The following is an 18952-nucleotide window of genomic DNA, read 5'->3' as shown; positions in this document are numbered from 1 at the left end:
CCACTCCAGTACTCTTGCTTGGAAAATCTCATGGACGAAGGAGCCTGTTGGGCTGCAATCCATGGGGTCGCTAAGAGTTGGACACGACTGAGCGACTTCACTTTCACTTTTCACTTTCACGCATTGGAGAAGGAAATGGCAACCCACTCCAGTGTTCTTGCCTGGAGAATCCCAGGGACGGGAAAGCCTGGTGGGCTGCCATCTATGGGGTTGCACAGAGTCGGACACGACTGAAGTGACTTAGCATAGCATAGCATTTTCTCAGGTAGAAATGTCTATAGTACTTTACAGTCCATTCCCTTGAGACACAGTGAGCATACTGGTGATGAAAGCTGGGGTTGGGGAACTTTGATCACAACCCCAGCTCCCACTGTGTGAGCACAGTCCAGCCTGACCCTGGACTGAATGCTGTTCCTGACTGTGGTGTAAGCCCTCACAACCACTAGCAAGATGGCTCCTGTGTATACCTATCTTACAGACTTGAGCGGTAAAATGATTTGCTTAGGTTTACCAAGCTAAGCCTGCGTTTAAGCCACTATACCTCTGCTTCAAGCCTGGCCTTTAAAAAGCAGCTTCCCTTCTTTAGAGCAGCACAGATCTGGGGGCATGGAAATTGCATTATGCCAAGCAGCAGCTGTTGCAGAGAGTGAGGGTGCTTAGAAAGAGCAGCACAGTGTCCTAATTACCTGCGGCAAGGAAAACATCTGTGTGGGAAAAGTAATGAAATTAATTCTAAAGTCTAGCGGTTGCCTACATTAATTGACGTTAATTAATGCCAAATTACAAGACACCTCCTATGGAATCGCATCATACACTCACCAGAATTGAATATGGAAAGAGTTCATCACATTTAATGCTATTACAGCAAGCCCCAAGGGGAATAAGAGTGATTGGTCCCTCATTATGAAGTGCAGCCAATTTCTTTTTGTTTCCATTAGGACGGGAACAAGAACAAACCAGGGGCACTTTACCATGGGCAGGCGGTTTGGAATTGATCAGTTCCCCTTCAGCTTGTAGATTTCATTTTGAGCCACTCCGAGCAAGACATGGCTTCAAGACCTCTTCCTGGAGCTTTTCTTAGGTGCTTTGGTTGTACATTTTAAAATTCTCAGCACAAGAACAGCTCATTGAACAGGTCTGCCTCACTGTGTGGCATGAGGAGTGGAGAGGGATGGAACAAGCAAAGGAGTTAGAGACGATTCTCTAATTCTTATGAGTGGAATCCCACAAGCCCACCATGACCCTTGGGCCGCCTTCCCTGGCTAAGAAGTGCTGACCAGAGATTTGCATGCTGGTTGGTTGTCTGCCTTTCTCATATCACTGCCTCTGTACTAGCATTGACGTCTCGTATATATCTATTATTCATTTTCCCCATGCAAACATACATATGTAGATATCTATATATACCACTTGCACAAAATCGTGTCCATATGCACATATTTTGGTAACCTACTTTTTAAAAACTTTTATTTTGGAATAATTTTAGATAAACAGAGAAGTTACCAAGATAGTGCAGCTTTACCCAGCACCCCTTAATGCGAACATCTTATACAACCATGATCTATTTTTCAAAGCTAATAAATTAACATTTATACAACATTATTAGTTGATAACTATTTATTATATAAAATGTATTAAGAATTTCTGTAAATCCTCATATAAGGATTCATAACAAGCTATGTACTTTCTACAGTATATTTAGCTGTACCTCAACTGTTGGCCATTTTGTTTTCTCTTACCTTTTTATTTATTTTTTTTAAATTTAAATTTATTTATTTTAATTAGAGGCTAATTACTTTACAATATTGTATTGGTTTTGCCATACATCAACGTGAATTCGCCACGGGTGTACACGTGTTCTCTTACCTTTTAAAATTATAAACAACACTATGATGAATATCAAAGTAACTAAATCTTTGCATGGTTCATTAATTATTTCTTCAAGTCAAATTCTCAGAAATGAACTCACAGTCAAAAGAGATTTTAATAAATGTTGATCCTTATTGACAAATTACCTCATGAAAACATAAACATACAGTTGCTCTTTCTTCTTTCTCCTTTTTTTTGTATTTAGGTTTGTCCATTGATAATTTGAAGCCAAAACATACTTAACAAAAATTGGCCCCAAACTTGCTGGGGTTTTTCATGCAATGTAGTGGGAATAAACCAGACCTGGAGTCTGGCCAACCCAGTTTGAAAACCTATACTGCCCTTTCTATAATCTTCAGGAGCTTCATTCTCTTTACCTGCAAAATCAGTTGATAAATTATATGCCATAGTATTGTGACGACTAAGTGTACCAAATGAATGTGAACATGCTTTAAAGTACTTGGTACATAAATGCACAGCAAATATTAGTTTCCCTATTCTTTTAATTTCTCCCCAAATCCCTCAGATTCATAATTTCCATATAGTTAAGTTATAAAAATAAAGAGTTTATTTTTATATTTTCCATCTTATGTTTGTTCAGGGACCTTTGAAGAGAAAGTTGAAATCTTAAGAAAGAAATTATTAGACAACACTACAAATAAAACAAGCACAGTGTACTCATCAAGAAATCATCAGGAGGTGGCAGTCTTACGAATTCTAATTGGAAAGTTGTATTTGTAATTGGAAGCCCAAGACTTCCTCAGTCAGAACCTTTGATTCAGATTGTTTTCATTCATTATCTCATGTAACAAGAAGCATGAGAAAGGGCGGCTCTGGGTTCAGCACAGTCAGACGCTCAGTGATGCCATCAGGGAATGGGCCCTTTCCATCTCTTTGTCATATTCATTGTGGAAGCTCAACTGTAAGACTCCTCCATGCACAGAAAGGCTAGAGCACTTCCAGACATATTGACACAGTGTTGTATGGGGGCGGAAGAAGGTTTTCTGCTGTGCCTCCCTGTAGCCCCTTATAACTTCTTCTTTACTAGAACTGGGTTTAAAAGGCCTCTCCTAAAGCACATGCTAGTAGGTAGAGTAGGAGGACTTGGAGTAAACACAGACCCAAGAGAATTACTCCCTGCATATCAGAGCTTCTGAGTGACGTGGGAGAAAGCTGAGCCACCAGATCCACATTGGCTTTTCTGGCAAAGATGTAGGGAGGAATGAGTATTGGACCGGTCACCAACAGTAATCAATAGTGAAATATAACTGGAATACTCAAATTCAGTTTTTTAAAGGACCTACAATGTGCCCCAACACGATCTAATCATTGTGAAAGGTTGCAGAAGAGAAAATAGACACATTATAGTTTTTGTACAACTTCTGAGTTTTTAAACATTTAGCATATATATTATTTCAGTTAATTCTTAGAATCAAACTATGAGATAGTTGACACTGGCATCCTCATTTGAGAAATGACAGTGATGAGACTCAGGGAGGTGAAGCGGTGTTCTTTGAGTGATGCAACTAGGGAGTGACCACGGCAGAACTCAAACCCAGGTCTCACAGATGCCCGTCTCCATTTCTAGGATCCTGAGCTGCCTTCTGCAAGGCAGAAGTCAACTGAAAGCTCTGCAAGGGTCTGATGGGGTATGAAATGGTGAGGTGAAGATTTTGTGTCCCATGAAGAGAAGTGATCTGGGAAGAGATGAGTCCCAGAAATTCTCTTCAGAGATGAAGATCATGAATTATGTCCTAAAATGAAACTTTATTAATCAAAGTTAATATAAGTAACAATTAAAATTATATACATTTTATATTATGTATTATATAATTATTATTTTATATAAAATTTTATAATAATTATAAAATAGAAATACAATTATAATATATTTAATATATAATTATAATATATATTTATAATTTATATGAATTTATAGATTATAATTTATAATTTATATAATAATATAAGAATGTCTAAAAATGTCAATGGGGAAGGGAGAGTAGAAGTCTTTTCTTTAGTCATTCTTTGGAGGACTAGATGGGTTAAAACATATACTTGAGAGCTATTTCCATCCCCACACTGGCAGCAGGATAAAGGAAGACTGTGGATAAAGCTCTCTTCCTTTCCTCTCCTTAGAGCTTATCAGCAACTGTCAGCCATTGGTCAGGTGGAGCAAATGTGCATGTCGCCCCCTAGTGGCACTGCTTGTAGAGTACAGGTTTGCCCAGGTTCAGACATGACTGAGCGACTGAACTGAGCTTTAAGTAAAAGTAGTGGGCTGCCGTCTATGGGGTAGCACAGAGTCGGACACGACTAGAGTTTCTTAGCAGCAGCAGCAGCAGCGCTAGAAATTTCCTTCAGGGATCTCCGACTCTGTGTCTGACTCTGTGCGACCCCATAGACGGCCTCCCACCAGGCTCCCTCGTCCCTGGGATTCTCCAGGCAAGAACACTGGAGTGGGTTGCCATTTCCTTCTCCAATGCATGAAAGTGAAAAGTGAAAGTGAGGTCGCTCAGTCGTGTCCGACTCTTAGCGACCCCATGGACTGCAGCCTACCAGGCTCCTCCTTCCATGGGATTTTCCAGGCAAGAGTACAGGAGTGGGGTGTCATTGCTTTCTCCAGGGAAGTCATTAGTGAATCCTTATATCCAACTCAGCATATGATTGCTTACCCCCATTTCATGTAATCATGTCCTTATTTCTCCATTTGGAGGAGTGTATTTCTTCATACATCTTTGTATGTCCTAAAATCAAACTCACCCATTCGTTAAACATCAAAAAAAAGGTAAAATAATTTCCTTTTTCGTTCAAAAAGATATATTCCAGTAAAGTGCCATGTTCCAAAGAATATTTATTTATTATGTACTATGTGCTGATTTGAGAAGGAAATGGCAATCCACTCCAGGGCTATTGCCTGGAAAATCCCATGGACAGAGGAGCCTGGTAGGCTACAGCCCATGGGGTCGCAAAGAGTCAGACACGACTGAGCAACTTCACTTTCACTTTAGATTGTGATGAGTTCCATGAAGGGAATTAACAGGATGGAGTATTATTGAAAAGCAATCATAGGAGACCCCCAGAAATAACAGTAAGCTGAAATCTAGACCTTTTTAGAGAACAACCTGGGGGGAAGCCTTTAGAACAGAGGGAATACAAATGTAAAGCCTCTTAAGTGGTAGAAAATGTGGCCAAATTTCTAAACATATTTTAGGTCAGATTAGAAGAATCACTTGGAGAGAAGAGATTAGCATGAGGGGAGGTTGAAGCAGCACTGATGGAAGGTTTGAATGTATTCGGGAGTTCTGCAAAAGGGAGTTCTGAGTGACGTCTGATTCATAGAGAGGGCAGAACAGTTGTGGCTGAAAAACAGAGACAGCCTCCCTGGTACAATATATTAATACTGTCAGCAGCAGGGGTCAAATCTGTTAAAAGTAATTTTTACTGGTATGTTTATCACCTGCTCTGGTCTCAGGTGAGAGGCAGGGTCTTAGTTTGCTGCTGCTGCTGCTCCTGCTGCTAAGTCACTTCAGTCATGTCCGACTCTGTGCGACCCCATAGATGGCAGCCCACTAGGCTCCTCTGTCCCTGGGATTCTCCAGGCAAGAACACTGGAGTGGGTTGCCATTTCTTCTCCAGGGTCTTAGTTTACTCAACTATAAAATGAGAGCAATGGTTTTGAGTATGGAAGCTCTTCTCAATTCTGTTTTATTTCCAATTAGTAATGGCAGAAAAACCTGTACCTTGACACAGGGCCTTATTGTTTATAACAGGGTACTTCTAGCATGAGATGACCAATGATTGCATGTATGTTTGTGTGTTTCCCTATTTATCAGAGTATGGCAGTGAATCCTATTAATAAGGAAAATAACTAAAAAAGCACAAGTATTATTGCCAGCTTTTGAATTTTTTTTTTCATTTTGATTTGGAAGGAAAAAAATTAGTTAACAGAATTTAGTATTCTAGGATAACAAGAGTTGGTGGAGGCACTGGGAAATGGTGGTGGTGTTGATAGCAAGTGAGTAAAATAATCATGAAAATTTAAACAATGATAATAACAACAATAATGTAGTTAACAGAGAATGTGAGGTTTGTTGAAAGAATTGCAGATAGCAAGAGAAACAGAAAATGTCTACTCTGACTCAATATACTGTGTGTAGATTACCCCACCCGCATTTTTTTCTTTTTTTCTTTTTTCAGATTCACAATACCTAACATGCCGAATGCAGAACTGCACAGAAGCCAACAGAAATAAACCTTTCCCAGGCTACATCGACCCAGACTCTCTGATTGTCCAGGACGATTATGTGTTTGTTCAGGTATGAAAGATCCGCTTCCGCTGATTGTCTCAAAGACATTTCCCTTCCCTGCTTCTAATGCAGCCCCTTCACCTGCTTGCCCTCCCTGAAGAACAACAGAGAAAGAAGCAAAGGCATTCTTTTTTTAACAAAAGGAACATTACCAAGTTGAAGCTTCTATACTAACAGAATAGTAATTCCTTCTATTGCCTGTGAACTTGAAGTTATTGCTTCTTAGTGAAAGAATTCAGAAATAAAGTAATTGGTAGGAAGTGGATGTATTTGGAGAGAAACACAGTCCACAGAGTGTGGGCCATCTCAGAGGGCAAGTGAGAGCTTAGAAGTACGGCAGTTAGTTTTTACAGCCTGGGTAATTTCATAGGCTAATCAGTGAGAGGATTATTCCAGTTATTGGGGGGAAGAGGCAGGCATTTCCAGGACTTTTTGACCTTTCATGCTTGCCCTCAGAACTGCCATGGCACTGGCTGACATGTCTTTTAGCATGCTAAAGTAGTGCAGTGAGTGTATAATGCAGCTCACGGTGCCTTGGAAACAGAATCTTCCCGCCTCTTGGACCCAGTCGGTTCTAATCAGTCTTTGCCATGTCCTATGACGTGTCATTCTTTTAAAGGTTCTGCCCTGACCTCTTCCCTCCTGTTTCACTTCCTTGGGGCAGTGTCTGGAGGATGTGTCAAAACGGGGTCCTGGGGACACTGCTCTGAATACTCAGGTTGTCTCCAGAACTATGCACACTTGTATTCATCCTCCTCACATTCTGCATTCCAAAGAGGCTCCCTTCAGTCGTCAATAGGACTGAGCAGATATGTCAGTCTCTTCCTAGAGCAGTCAGCCAACAAGCCCCGTCTTCTGAACCTGCCTTAAAAATAGAGAGCCAGGTGGTAACAAGCTGTGGGGTGGCTGGAGGTGGTGGGCGGCAGAGCCAGTAATCAGCCATTATTGTCAAACACTGCTGTGATTAGGATCAAGAGAATTTAGATGAGACATTCAGGTGGGTTTTTCACTTCCAGAGAGAGTAGAGAACAATTTGAGAAACTGTGGGTTCAGGAGCAATTAGAAGAGAGAAGGAACAAGTATCCTTTGTTTCTTTTTGCAGTTAATAAAACTTTAAACTTGTTTGGACAAAACATTTAAAAACTCAATTGTTGCTTTTCATGTTAAAATTGACAAAGTTACTATTGCTAAATAGTTTATATATAATACACTACGTACATACAATTTCACTATGATTGAGACATTCTAGACACTACTATATTTACTTGGGCAAGAAGTTATAATTTAGAATATTTGATCCCAAATATCAAAAAGCAAATGTTCAAATTCCTTGTACTTTTAAACTATTTCACAATTACACACACACACACACTTCCTTTTTTCTTCAGGAAAATGAGTAATGAGCACTCTGATAACTTCAGCATCAAATTATCAAGTGACACTAAAATGGAAAATGGTTACCCATATTGGTTCTATATATAATTCATTTCTCCATCAGTGGTGCTTCCAGGGATCTTTCCTGTTTTCTATTAACAGTTTATAATCCACATATATGACTTACAAATAAGAATCAAGTGTGCATTTAGAGTTTCATATGTATTTTTACCCAGGCCGCTATGAATATATAACCCATCTCTAGGACTAAGAGAGAGCTGGCCACATCATGGTGAATATGATAACTTTCCAGTCACATTTTTATGTGTCTGATGAAAATTCACCCAGAGCATTTGTTGACATTCTGAGTATGCAAACCAACTGACTTCAAACTGTAGGTGTTTATATGAGTTAAGAGTGGCAACAGGAATCCAGAGAAACTGAGAGTCAAATGGTGGTTTTCAGAAGCTAGGGAAATGGGGAGATGCTGGTCAAGGGTATACGTGTCTAGCTATAAGTTCTGGGGCTATAGTATACGGCATGGTGGCTGTACTATATTATATACTTGAAAATTATTAAGAGAATAAGTCTGAAATGTTATCAACATACACACAGACACACACACATACAATCTTAATTAAATGAAAAGATGGAGGTGATTGCTAACCTTATATGTGGTAAACATTTCATAATATGTATGCATCAAATCATATTGTACACTTTAAAACTGCATACGTTATGTGTCAATAATATCTCATTAAAGGTGGATTAAGGGAGAGTTTGGCAGTGCAGCCCTGACACCTCATTCATGGTGCTCAACTGAGATGGAGACCACCCTGCTCTTCCCCCTCCCTCAGACCCACCGGGTTCTTTGGGCTGTACATCCTGGACAGACCTGGGGCAGTAGCGCACCACTCTCTTCCGGGAGGGGGAGATCGAGAATGATTTAGAACCATGATCCTGGCTTGGCTTTCCGTCTATCACGTCAGCAGCACTGCTGTGTGTGGGACATGCACACAGCCAGTGGTGCGACTGCACGAAACTGGAATTCAGTGCCCGGAGATGGGGGCACCAGTCCTGCCACTGTGTGCCCTGGTCCATTCCCTTTTGATGTGGCACAAGGACCTGTTTGTGTGGTCACAGTCTTGGGGCTAGAGAGAGCTGGGTTGCTGAGGGGCTCTGATCCAATATACTCTCAGGCTTGTGTCAGTTAAAAGAAAAATAACCAAAATTCTTTCCTGACTTCTGAGCCACAGGGCAAGTCGAAGAATTGTATTTCTGTCAAGGGGGCTCAGTTTGGGCCTCTGACCAGCTCACATACACTGGGTTGTTTTGGAACTGGGTGCCAGTGCTTTACACTTGCCCACAGCAGTCACTCGCGCTGTTGTGCTGGCACCTACCCCTTCCGGGCAGGGACTGTTCTTCTGTGACCTGTAACTGGTAGTGACTCCTTTTACCACCTTTGTGCTTACGTTGCAGCTGACATCAGGGGGACGGCCACATTACTACGTGTCCTACCGAAGGAATGCGTTTGCCCAGATGAAGCTCCCCAAATATGCTTTGCCCAAGGTATGGCCTGAATCAGCTCCTCTATTTCAGCACCTATTCTTTTTCCCAAGGACACTTTCAGTCTCTTGTAGTTATTTTTTTTTTAAATCCCCCATCTCCATTTCTCAAATTCACTTATATTCTTTTTTGCCAATCTCACTATCTTCCTTTCTCTGTCAGTGGCCCCTCCCTCTCGTTCTCCTCTTCTCCTCTCTCTCTCTCTCTGATTCTTTGGAATTCTTACTACAGGGACATCTGAGTACACTGATAACTGATTTGCTTTTGCTTGTCAAGTGGTATGTATTGGTTTTTAGCAAAACAGAAACTATGCTTTGGACACACAGTATATCAGAGCAACAGGTATGATACATGTGTATTCTGACCTGTTGTTATTATTTATAAAGTGATACAGTCACTGTATCACAGATACAGTGATACAGCTTCTGACCTTTGCTTTCCCTCCCAGTGGAACTTATGAGACTAGTTGTCTTTAGGGTTCAGCGACACAGCTAATTTTTTAAACTTTCCCCAAAACGTACTGTTTTGAAAATAGAGGCAGACAAGAGACTCCCAACAGCTCACATCCCCAGGCTGTCTCTCCATAAACACTAAAGAACTGTGTTAATACGGAGCGCCACCTAGTGGAAGTGAAACTTACTTAGGCGCTCAAAGTTGTGGATTTGCGATCTTGTTGCCACTGTGGTATTTTAAGTGGCAGTAAATTGTTAATGCATCGTGCCTTTTTTTCTAGCAACAACCACTGAAATGCGTCTTCATTTTAAAAAAAAAATTTATTGAAGTATAGTTTATTTGCAGTATTATATTAGCTTCTGGAGTGGGGTGCCATCGCCTTCTCCGATTGATATATATATATTTGGGTGCATTTATCTTTCTTAATTAGTGTTTTGTTTTCTTTGACTATATACCCAGCATTGAAATTGCTGGATCATATGGTAGTTCTATTTTTAGTTTTCTGAGGAACCGCCATATTATTCTTCACAGCGACTGTGCCAATTTGCATTCCCACCAACAGTATACTAGGGTTCTCTTTTCTCTGTATCCTTGCTAACCCTTCGGAGCTTTTTGAGGATAGCCATTCTGACAGGTGGGTGTGTGGATCGTAAAACAAGGGAGATGTATGTGGTTATAAGAAGGGAAGAGTGTAGGTTTAAATGCAGCTCAGCTTTGAAATCTTTGGTTGAACAAGGAGCATCGATAACTTCTTTTCAATTGTATCTTCATGACTCTGTGTCTTGTGTTTTTATTGCTGAGTTTGTAATATGCTGTCTTGGACCAATACCAGCTTCCTGCCCAGGGACCCTGTGGTAGATCTAGCACGAGGGCACTGCAGGTCTTCTCTCCCAGGAGAGCCAGTGGCTTCTCCAGGCAGAATTCTCCTTCTTGGCCATCACTCTGCCCCTAACCCTAGCGTAGTGAAAGGTGAGCTGTAAACCTCAGCCCATTAGAGATAATAACCCACATTAAATTATGCTGTTAACTTCAAAAAACTATTTCCATGTGAGTAGTTACTATTTTCAGCTGCTAAGAGATTAATAACAGTGGTAATTGCCCAGAACTGTATGCCTGTGCCTGTATATGTTTAAATGCTCCTCACTCGTGATTTAGCTTGAACTATCTGTCCATGGGGTCACACAGAGTCGGACACGACTGAAGCGACTTAGCATAGCATGCATAGCATTTTACAAAAAGACAAACACAACATTGGAGTTGTGCCTTAGATGAGAATTGGGTAAAGTCAGCAAAAGAAAAATTCAGTGTTAAAATTTCCCTTGGTAATCTTTTAGGGAGGTCCATGAGGGAGATGATCGTGTTATCTTGGTAAGTTCCACAGAGCTGGTGGTTTTATTTCTTTTGCTTTGTTTCCTTGAGCACTGAAATAAGTTTCTGACTTTGATTGACTGACAAATGAAGTAGTTGGCTTGCAAGATTTACACCTTTAAAAACAAGAATACACTCAATGCAGTGAGATGCTTCTGTTCAAGAGGCATGTGGGAATTGGGACCAAATCAGGAAACAGCATATCTGAGCCACTCATCTCTTGTTTACTTTTTCTTGGGAATATACTTTGTGAGTGGAATAAGTTTCAGCTAAACTAAATGCTACTTGCTGCAGAATCAAGGCTAAAATATAAGTCTCTGGACTCCCAGACCAGCATTCCTTGTATTATACTCTTCTACTCTCAAAATAAATTAATAGATTCTATAACTAAAAGGGAGCAGCACCTCCCACTCCCTCAGATTTTTATACACTGAGTAGCGTCCAAAAAAAAAGTCCCATTGACCTAAGTTGTCTCAGAAATGGTAGTTTAAAATCAAAGAAATCACTTTGGTCCCTTGGCTGGTGTTAGGAAATGCATACTTTGCATTGCTTTTTCATAGCCATCACACCAATCACTGTGGATTATCGCACCCAGTGGTAACGTGCCAATCTGGAAAGAGAAGTTTTACTTTGAGCCTAAATTGGCTATCTGCACCCCCACCCCCCCACTCCACTGTCCCAGATGAGCGTTTTCCATTACTCAGCCTCATCTGAGGTCTGAGGATAGAATGCGGTGATTAATTTAGCTTGTTTCCAGAAAAATCAGAGCCACTACAGCAAATTAATATATTATTTGGTCCAAGTAGGTGTTTATTATTTAAGGCAAAGAGATGCCTCATTACAATCCCATTACACCTTCAGAGAGAAGCCTCAGCTTGGGTGGAGTGATCCATGGCAAAGATGCATATGTTTCATGACCTGTATCAAACCTTTTCCTGCCGCAGCAGGAAAGGAGCAAAGCTCCATGCTCACTGAAAGAAGGGAGACAAAAGCCAGCACTTCCATGCTCAAATTTTCTTTAGTCATCCCCTTCCATTGCATCAGCTCTGAAAAGACTGAGGTTAACCTGAGCTGTATTAAAAAATAATAATAATACAGTGGCAAAGATGATCGGAAAGCAGGGGTGGGGAGATTTTAATATTGCTGTTACTGTTAAGAGCCTGAGGCCCAGCAGAAGGAGAGCTAGTGACCATTTTCCTCCCTTAACATACTTGGAGCTCATTCTGAGCTACTCAAGTGAGATAAATGAGGCAATACATATGAAAGTGCTTTGAGCATTTTGGAGGACAGATACTCTATAAAAGCAAGGTAATATTATTATTAGTATGGATCTAGTTGTCTGTGTTGGAGAAGATCGATGTGAACTGGGGTGTGGGTGATGAAAAGGCTGCTTGATTCACAGCGAGAGACCCTAATTCCAGACCTAGATCTGTCACTCACCTGCTCTGAACCTTGGGCTGGTTTATCAATTTCTCTGTTTTCGTTTTTTTCTTCTTTTTTTACATACAGAGCTTAGATTCAAAATAATATTTTCTCAAATGTGTTATTCAATAAAATGCCTTTAGAGATGCTTCATGAAAATTTGGTTTATGATTGAAAGTTTAAAAAAGGAAATAAACTCCATTCCATGCTCTTTGTCTGGAGACTAACAAGCTCACCAGTATTTAAAGATTCTAGGATGTCCTGTGAGCAAGAAAGCTGTATAATTTGCATTCATCAAAACATTTTACAAAGGGATCCATTAAAAAAAAAACTATTAAAATCCAACAATATTGATGTCCTATCGAATGGACATTGGGAAATGCTCTAAAAGATCTCAGAGTTCACTTCTTGGTCTAAAATTCTGTGTCTCAGTATGAGCTTTCAACATGAAGTGCCATTTTGGGTGAGATAGCATGTTTTCCTGATATAAGTAGATGTAGACAAGAAAAGGAAAGATGGTATTTAAATATGTCATCGGTTTCAGTTAAAATATTTAAGACCAATGTCATCTGTCATTTTTAAACAGTCTATTCAATAAAATTAGATTGTATTTAGAGAAAGAGATCTGTCCTTGGCCCTCATCTGGTGCTGACCATTTAATCTGTTGTTTTTTAATTAATTGATTTTTAATTAAAGGATAATTGCTTTACAGTGTCGTGTTGGTTTCTGCCATACATCAACATGAATCAGCCATAGTTCTGTGAATAGTTCTCTAAGTGACTTAAACACTTAAAAGCATCCATGTTTTCTCTTCCACATCTACCAAGGACAAGTTTAAGTGGGCTGGGATAATACAGATGATTTACTCTGGCACCTAAGATTATTTAATGCATCGTCTATTTGTGGCCCAGACCTCGAAGGTTCACGAGGGCACTGATTCACTCCAAAGACACAGAGGTGGGAATTAGTTATGTGATGTTCGGGTTAGTGCTGAAATATTTTAGCTTGAACTCAGGGATGGTGCTACACCCCGCTGACAAGGAAGGAAACATGAATTGGGAATAGTTGTCTAAGGGTTCTAAATGCTAGTGTAAGGATGTTGATATTTGTCTTGTAGGAAATGGGGAACCATTGGCCCTCCATGGATGAATGACCCTTGGGCTAATTTCCACAGTTAATTGCTTCCATTAGGAAAAACAAAACAAAACATGTGGATGAACCACTTTTTTATTAAGTGTATTAGTGTATATATAATATATGTAAATATAATATTTCAATACCCTAATATTTGCAATGAACAGAAAGGCCAAATCAACCTGGCTTAATCAACAAAGGAGATTTAGGGTTTGTGTAACTAAAAATAGCTAGCATGTATGGTTCCAGGCACTGTTTGTTAAATGCTTAATACTTACTAACTGATTTAATCCTTTCAACTCCATGAAGGACATGCTATTATCTCTAGTTTGCAGGTAGAAATTCTGAGGCACAAAGTTCTGTTCACATAGCTAAATTTCAGAGCTAGGATTTGAACTTAGCTTTATTTAAAGACCATTCTTTCAATCATTTGCTTTACTGTCCTCTCTAACAAGTTCACACATGGCCAGACTTCTTAGGTATCCACATTCAGAGACTCCCAAGAGTGTCACAGAATTTGAATCATCTCTCTTTACCTTTTGAACCTACTTTTTTTTTTTTTTTTCTGGATTGGCTTATCCTCTACCTGCAAGATATATCTCAAACAGATCTAGATTTTATTTTTTATTTTGACTGCTTGCAAACTAACAGTAAAATATAGTTTCTCTCTCTGTGTAGTAATTCACAGTTATTCTAGAATCATGTCTTAAGTTTGCTTGGGTGGAATGTCCATTGCCAATCCAACGATCAGCGTTCCCTGAATGCTAGGCTTGCAAGATCACTTCTGGTGCTGAGGGTGGGAGAAAGTAGCAAAGACTGAGCATAGAGGGAAATTTGTCTGAGAGGGATGAGAATGTTTGTCAAAGAACATCAAGCTACCGTTGCCAGAAGAAATGTACATAAGAAAAATAAAATGTACATAAGTAAAGTCATGCATTGGGCAGCTTTTATACCAAACCTCACTTTGCGTTATCGACCACCTTGGATCCATGGGCAGGATTCATTGGTGGGCTCCTGACTCTGGATTATTCCTATAAAATTGCAATCAGACTCCAGAGTATGGCAGTAAGGTCTGAAAAGGGGTCAGGGACATGAAACCCTTTGAGTAAGGACGTCTTCCTTCTAGAATCACTTGAGTTCACTATGATCAACAATGAGAGGCTCATTCCTCTGTGTCTAAAACAGACTTGAAGCTGAACTGCTGACTGACTGATTGAGAGAATATGGGCAGAGATTACAATGAGAAATTTACAAGTTAGGTAGAATTGGAATTGTTGTCAAGGAAGACTGATGGATGTCCTGAAGCCTTTCAAGTAGAATGGATGATTCCTCTTGGAGAGTCTGAGCACTGAGCTACACAAAGGCCAAGGATCTTTTCAGGTTGTTCTTCTACCTTTAGGCTTATGTGCAATTCTGTTTTGTTTTGTTTTGATTTGGGGTTTTTAAAGTGATACTGATATGTACCACCTTAGGTGAAGGGGGAAAGATTGCTGAGAGGAATGAGCTGGCATCCTTGAGGGAGATGGCAGGCCTTGGTCTGAGACAGCAAGCCCTGGTCTGTGTCAGCCTCTCACTGAACACCTACTCCTCTGGGGTCAGAAGTCGGGGAGAAAGGATTCAGAACCGCCACCCCAGGGGTTCTGCTCACTGCCTCTCATTACCTCTGCCTTGTTTCTATCTTCCAGGACAACCAGAGGCTGAAAACATCATCAATTATGCAGAGTGTTTTTTCCCTCTTTTATTTAAGGTTTCCTGCTGAACTTCTCAGGGTACGTGTTTAGATAAGCTAAGACCTGGAGTGCTCATTAACCTGAAGGTTAGTACTCTGGGGTCTCAGGTAAACATTTTTCCTCTGGGACATCTAGGGCTTGCTGAGCCTTAGGGGAGTGCTTCTCAAACTTGGATGTGCATATTACCCATCCATGGATATTATTAAAATACAGGTTTCTATTTGACAGGTGAGGCCTGAGGTTCTATGTGTCTAACAGTCTTACGGGTGATGGTCATGCTGCTGTTCCATAGACCACATTGAGAGATGCAAAGCTTGTCTGTTTTCTCCCTGTCCCTCGTTCTGTCTCATATACGCCTTTTGAGCATGTACTCTGTGTTTTGCAAATTTATCAGGCTGCCTGATTCTCCAAAGTCATACATCTTTGAGAAATTATCCTTCAAAGTATCTAATGAGGCAATTATATTGTAACTGAGCTACCAGGCATCTCTGTCTTATTTTCTGATGACCTTACCTTGTAAGTGACAAAGGAAATATGTGGCTAACACTCAACTAATTGTTATTTCACAGATACACAAAAGGAAAATCTCTATCTTCCCTCATGCTACCTACGTGCCTGTCCTGGTGTTCCTCATCTTCACATTCTGTGGATACATGCCAGGGGCATGTATTAAATATTCTTCCTCTCCCCTTCCCTGTGTCTTTCCTTAGGACATGCACGTCATCAGCACGGATGAGAACCAAGTGTTTGCAGCGGTCCAGGAGTGGAACCAGAATGACACGTACAACCTCTACATCTCAGACACACGTGGAGTCTACTTCACCCTGGCCTTAGAGAATGTCCAGAGCAGCAGAGGCCCCGAGGGCAACGTCATGATCGACCTCTATGAGGTATGTCACAAGACATGTGTGGTCTTCAGCTACTGCGGTGCTTTGACCGGCAGTTGAAGGCCATGGGTTGGCCCTTCCCTCAGTCATTTTAATGACTAGTTCCTTACATGGCCTCAGTCTGTTTGGGAGAGGGAAGGGATTGCAGAACATTTATATTGGTTAATTTGCAATTCACAAGACATCTCTGGGAGGAATTCTTTGTTGACCAAGTCCAGAGGACTTGGAAAGTATCTGGGGAAGCAGTCAGGTAATTAAAAGGTTTGAATAAGAGTGGGTCTAGTATGAAGTTTGAAAATAGTCTTAAAGGACTAATAGATGTCAGGGGTGGAGCAAAGAAGTGACCGGCAGTGCTCTCTTACATCTCAAAAGAAAGAACGAAGAGAACATCTTTGCATTGCATCAGAACACACTCCCTTGACAAATGCTTTACCTATTTAGTTCATGCAGAATATTGAGCAGAGTTCCCTGTGCTATATAGTAGATCCTTGTTTGTTACCTATTTTAAATATAGCAGTGTGTACTTGTCAATCCCAAACTCTCAAGCTATCCTTCATATATGTGTAACTGAATCATGTTGCTGTACATGTGAAATTAACACAGCATTGTTAATCAACTATGCTCCAATACAAACTAAAACTTGAAAATTATTGTAGCTAAATATTGGGGGAAAAAAGACACTCACTTGGACTTGAAGACCTTTCTGACTACATAACCTCTACAGGCTGATTGCCATCTTCTCAGGGGTCCAATGTATAAGATAAGATTCATGTGTCTTTCTTTTCCTAAAGAGGGCTAAGGAAGAGAAACAAAAAGCAGAGTTTACCAGATTTCCTTAAGGGAACTCTGACCCTTGTTTTCTCAGAAGGACCAGGTTCAAAATAAAGTCATGTGTTGGCTCAGTTAGCTTTCATGACAAACACCAACACTTTACTGGCTATCTAAAGTAGAGTCAGGTAAAAGAAAGCTGCTATTTGGGGACAGATTTTATCCATGTGTCAGTCTTGTGCTATGAAGGATTCATAGTGGGTTATAATGAGCCATTACAAAACATATTTGGAATTTGGGAAGTGCAAACATCTACTTATATTCTATTGAAAAATAGTTATAAAACTGATTTAAATGTGTTCAGTCACAATGATACTGTCATTTGGTTGAGGATAAGCTCAGAGAATATAAGTTGTTTGTGTGATGAGTAGAAAGGGAATCATATCCAGTTATGTCAAAGAAAGAAGCCAATTTCACTTAAGAAATGTAAACCTATCATTGGAATTCTTTTAATGCTCTCTATATTCCTTCATCTTTAGGTATTTTGGGGAATTTTTTTCTAGTATCTAAACTTCTCTGTATGCATAAAGGCATGTTAGCGAACTGTAAGCACAACTCAGAGCTCAAGTATTTGTAATGGAAATTACAGTAGACAGCATACGACATAGTTTGTGTGTATATATTTAGGAAAATACCCTGCAAACTTATTATGCAGTCACAAATTTCTTCCACTTCATTTCCTGCCCATGTTCCCGATAAATATAGTATCATATATCTCAGCCTCAAACAGAACATGTATTCTGGAAAACATTTACATATTCTAGTGATTTACTTTTAAATTCATGTTGGATAAAATTGTGATTTAGGGTGTAAATTTTGGAGTCGAGCAGGCTGGATTTAAATCCTGGCCATGACACATATATATCTCTGTGAGATAAATCCAACAAATTTTGAGCCTTAGTCTCCTTGTTTAAAATAAGGGGATAAATGTAATATCTACTTGATAGGATTTCTTTGAGGATGAAATAAGCTAATCTTCTTAAAGTACTGTGAACAGTGCCTGAAATATAGCAATACTCAACAGATTATAGATAGTATAATCAATATTACATTCCAATGAGTTTAAGCCTGAAAACAATGTTCTAGTCTTATAATCTTAAAACCAACCCATATTATTTAAATGCCCAATGTACTTCCACTGTTCAGGATCTCTACTTCTTCCTGTATTGCAGTTAGCAAGGCCACATGCCATCCTTTATCACCAAAGTTGTCTTCTTATGCTGTGCGTGCATGCTCAGTCATGTCTGACTCTTCTCAGAGTGTGTGACCCCATAGACTATAGTCCTCCAGGCTTCTCTGTCCATGGGATTTCCCAGGAAAGAATACCGGAGTGGGTTGCCATTTCCTTCTCCAGGGGATCTTCCCAACCAGGGATTGAACCCGGGTCTCCTGCATTGCAGGCAGATTCTTTACTATCTGAACCTTTTCTTATAAACAAATGTAAATTACCACATTTCAGTCCTCTTTTGTAAATGTCATATAAACATTTAAACTTTAAGTGTGTTTTGTTGAAATATCACACATTTTCTTGCTTTGATCCAGCATTTACAGTGGAAATAGCTTGCTTCGAGAGTGTGAAATCTACTCAACGGTCCCACACTAATCAGCCAGTTGGCTTCTCTGGCCTTGGATCTGTCCCTGCTCTCTTGAAAACATCTTCTGATTTTCAGCTGGTGTTTTTCCTTCCTGCTGACCTTCTCCCTTTTTTTAAGTCCATGTGGAATGGTTTCTCTGGTTAATTTTATTTTCTGCCAAAATGGAAAACATTTTAATTAGTCCCTTGATGATGGAAAAGATGTCAGATTTGAACAAGAATGACTTTGTCATGTCCTGTTATTTGCAACTGTCTCCATGAATGGTTTTCTGAAATCAAAAATTACTAACAGGCAGGGGCTGAGAAGAGGAACCAGAGTGGCTCTGAACACGGCCAGCCATTTTTTGGTAACCTTTGTGTTTTCCCTTTGTATCTCTCCTTTCAGTTGACTGTCTGTAGGGAAGCTGCTGGCTCTTA

The 18952-nt window shown here is 40.1% G+C and overlaps 1 protein-coding gene across 7 annotated transcripts in view; it reads left to right on the top strand.

Annotated features, from left to right (window-relative positions):
- SORCS1 (sortilin related VPS10 domain containing receptor 1) overlaps nucleotides 1–18952 on the top strand; it is a 576007-nt gene that overhangs the window by 430324 nt on the left and 126731 nt on the right. For 6 of the 7 annotated variants that reach the window (XR_015155388.1, XM_086377870.1, XM_086377867.1 and 3 more), the window contains exons 7-9: nucleotides 6070–6188; nucleotides 9033–9122; nucleotides 15937–16116. Coding sequence is in view for 5 of the 7 variants with exons in the window: in XM_086377870.1 (XP_086233996.1) it covers nucleotides 6070–6188; nucleotides 9033–9122; nucleotides 15937–16116 (389 nt within the window). In the remaining 2 variants the exon portion in view is untranslated. Of the gene's footprint in view, nucleotides 1–6069; nucleotides 6189–9032; nucleotides 9123–15936; nucleotides 16117–18952 lie in introns of those variants that run through there. The other variant, XM_086377869.1, reaches the window with a different exon arrangement.

This window comes from Bos grunniens, chromosome 26 (assembly GCF_055505025.1).
Source record: "Bos grunniens cultivar Pamir isolate PY7600 chromosome 26, Bosgru_T2T1.0, whole genome shotgun sequence".
Classification (NCBI taxonomy): domain Eukaryota; kingdom Metazoa; phylum Chordata; class Mammalia; order Artiodactyla; family Bovidae; genus Bos; species Bos grunniens.
The sequence above is the reverse complement of the archived record's forward strand: the minus strand, read 5'-3'. Positions and strand labels throughout refer to the sequence as shown.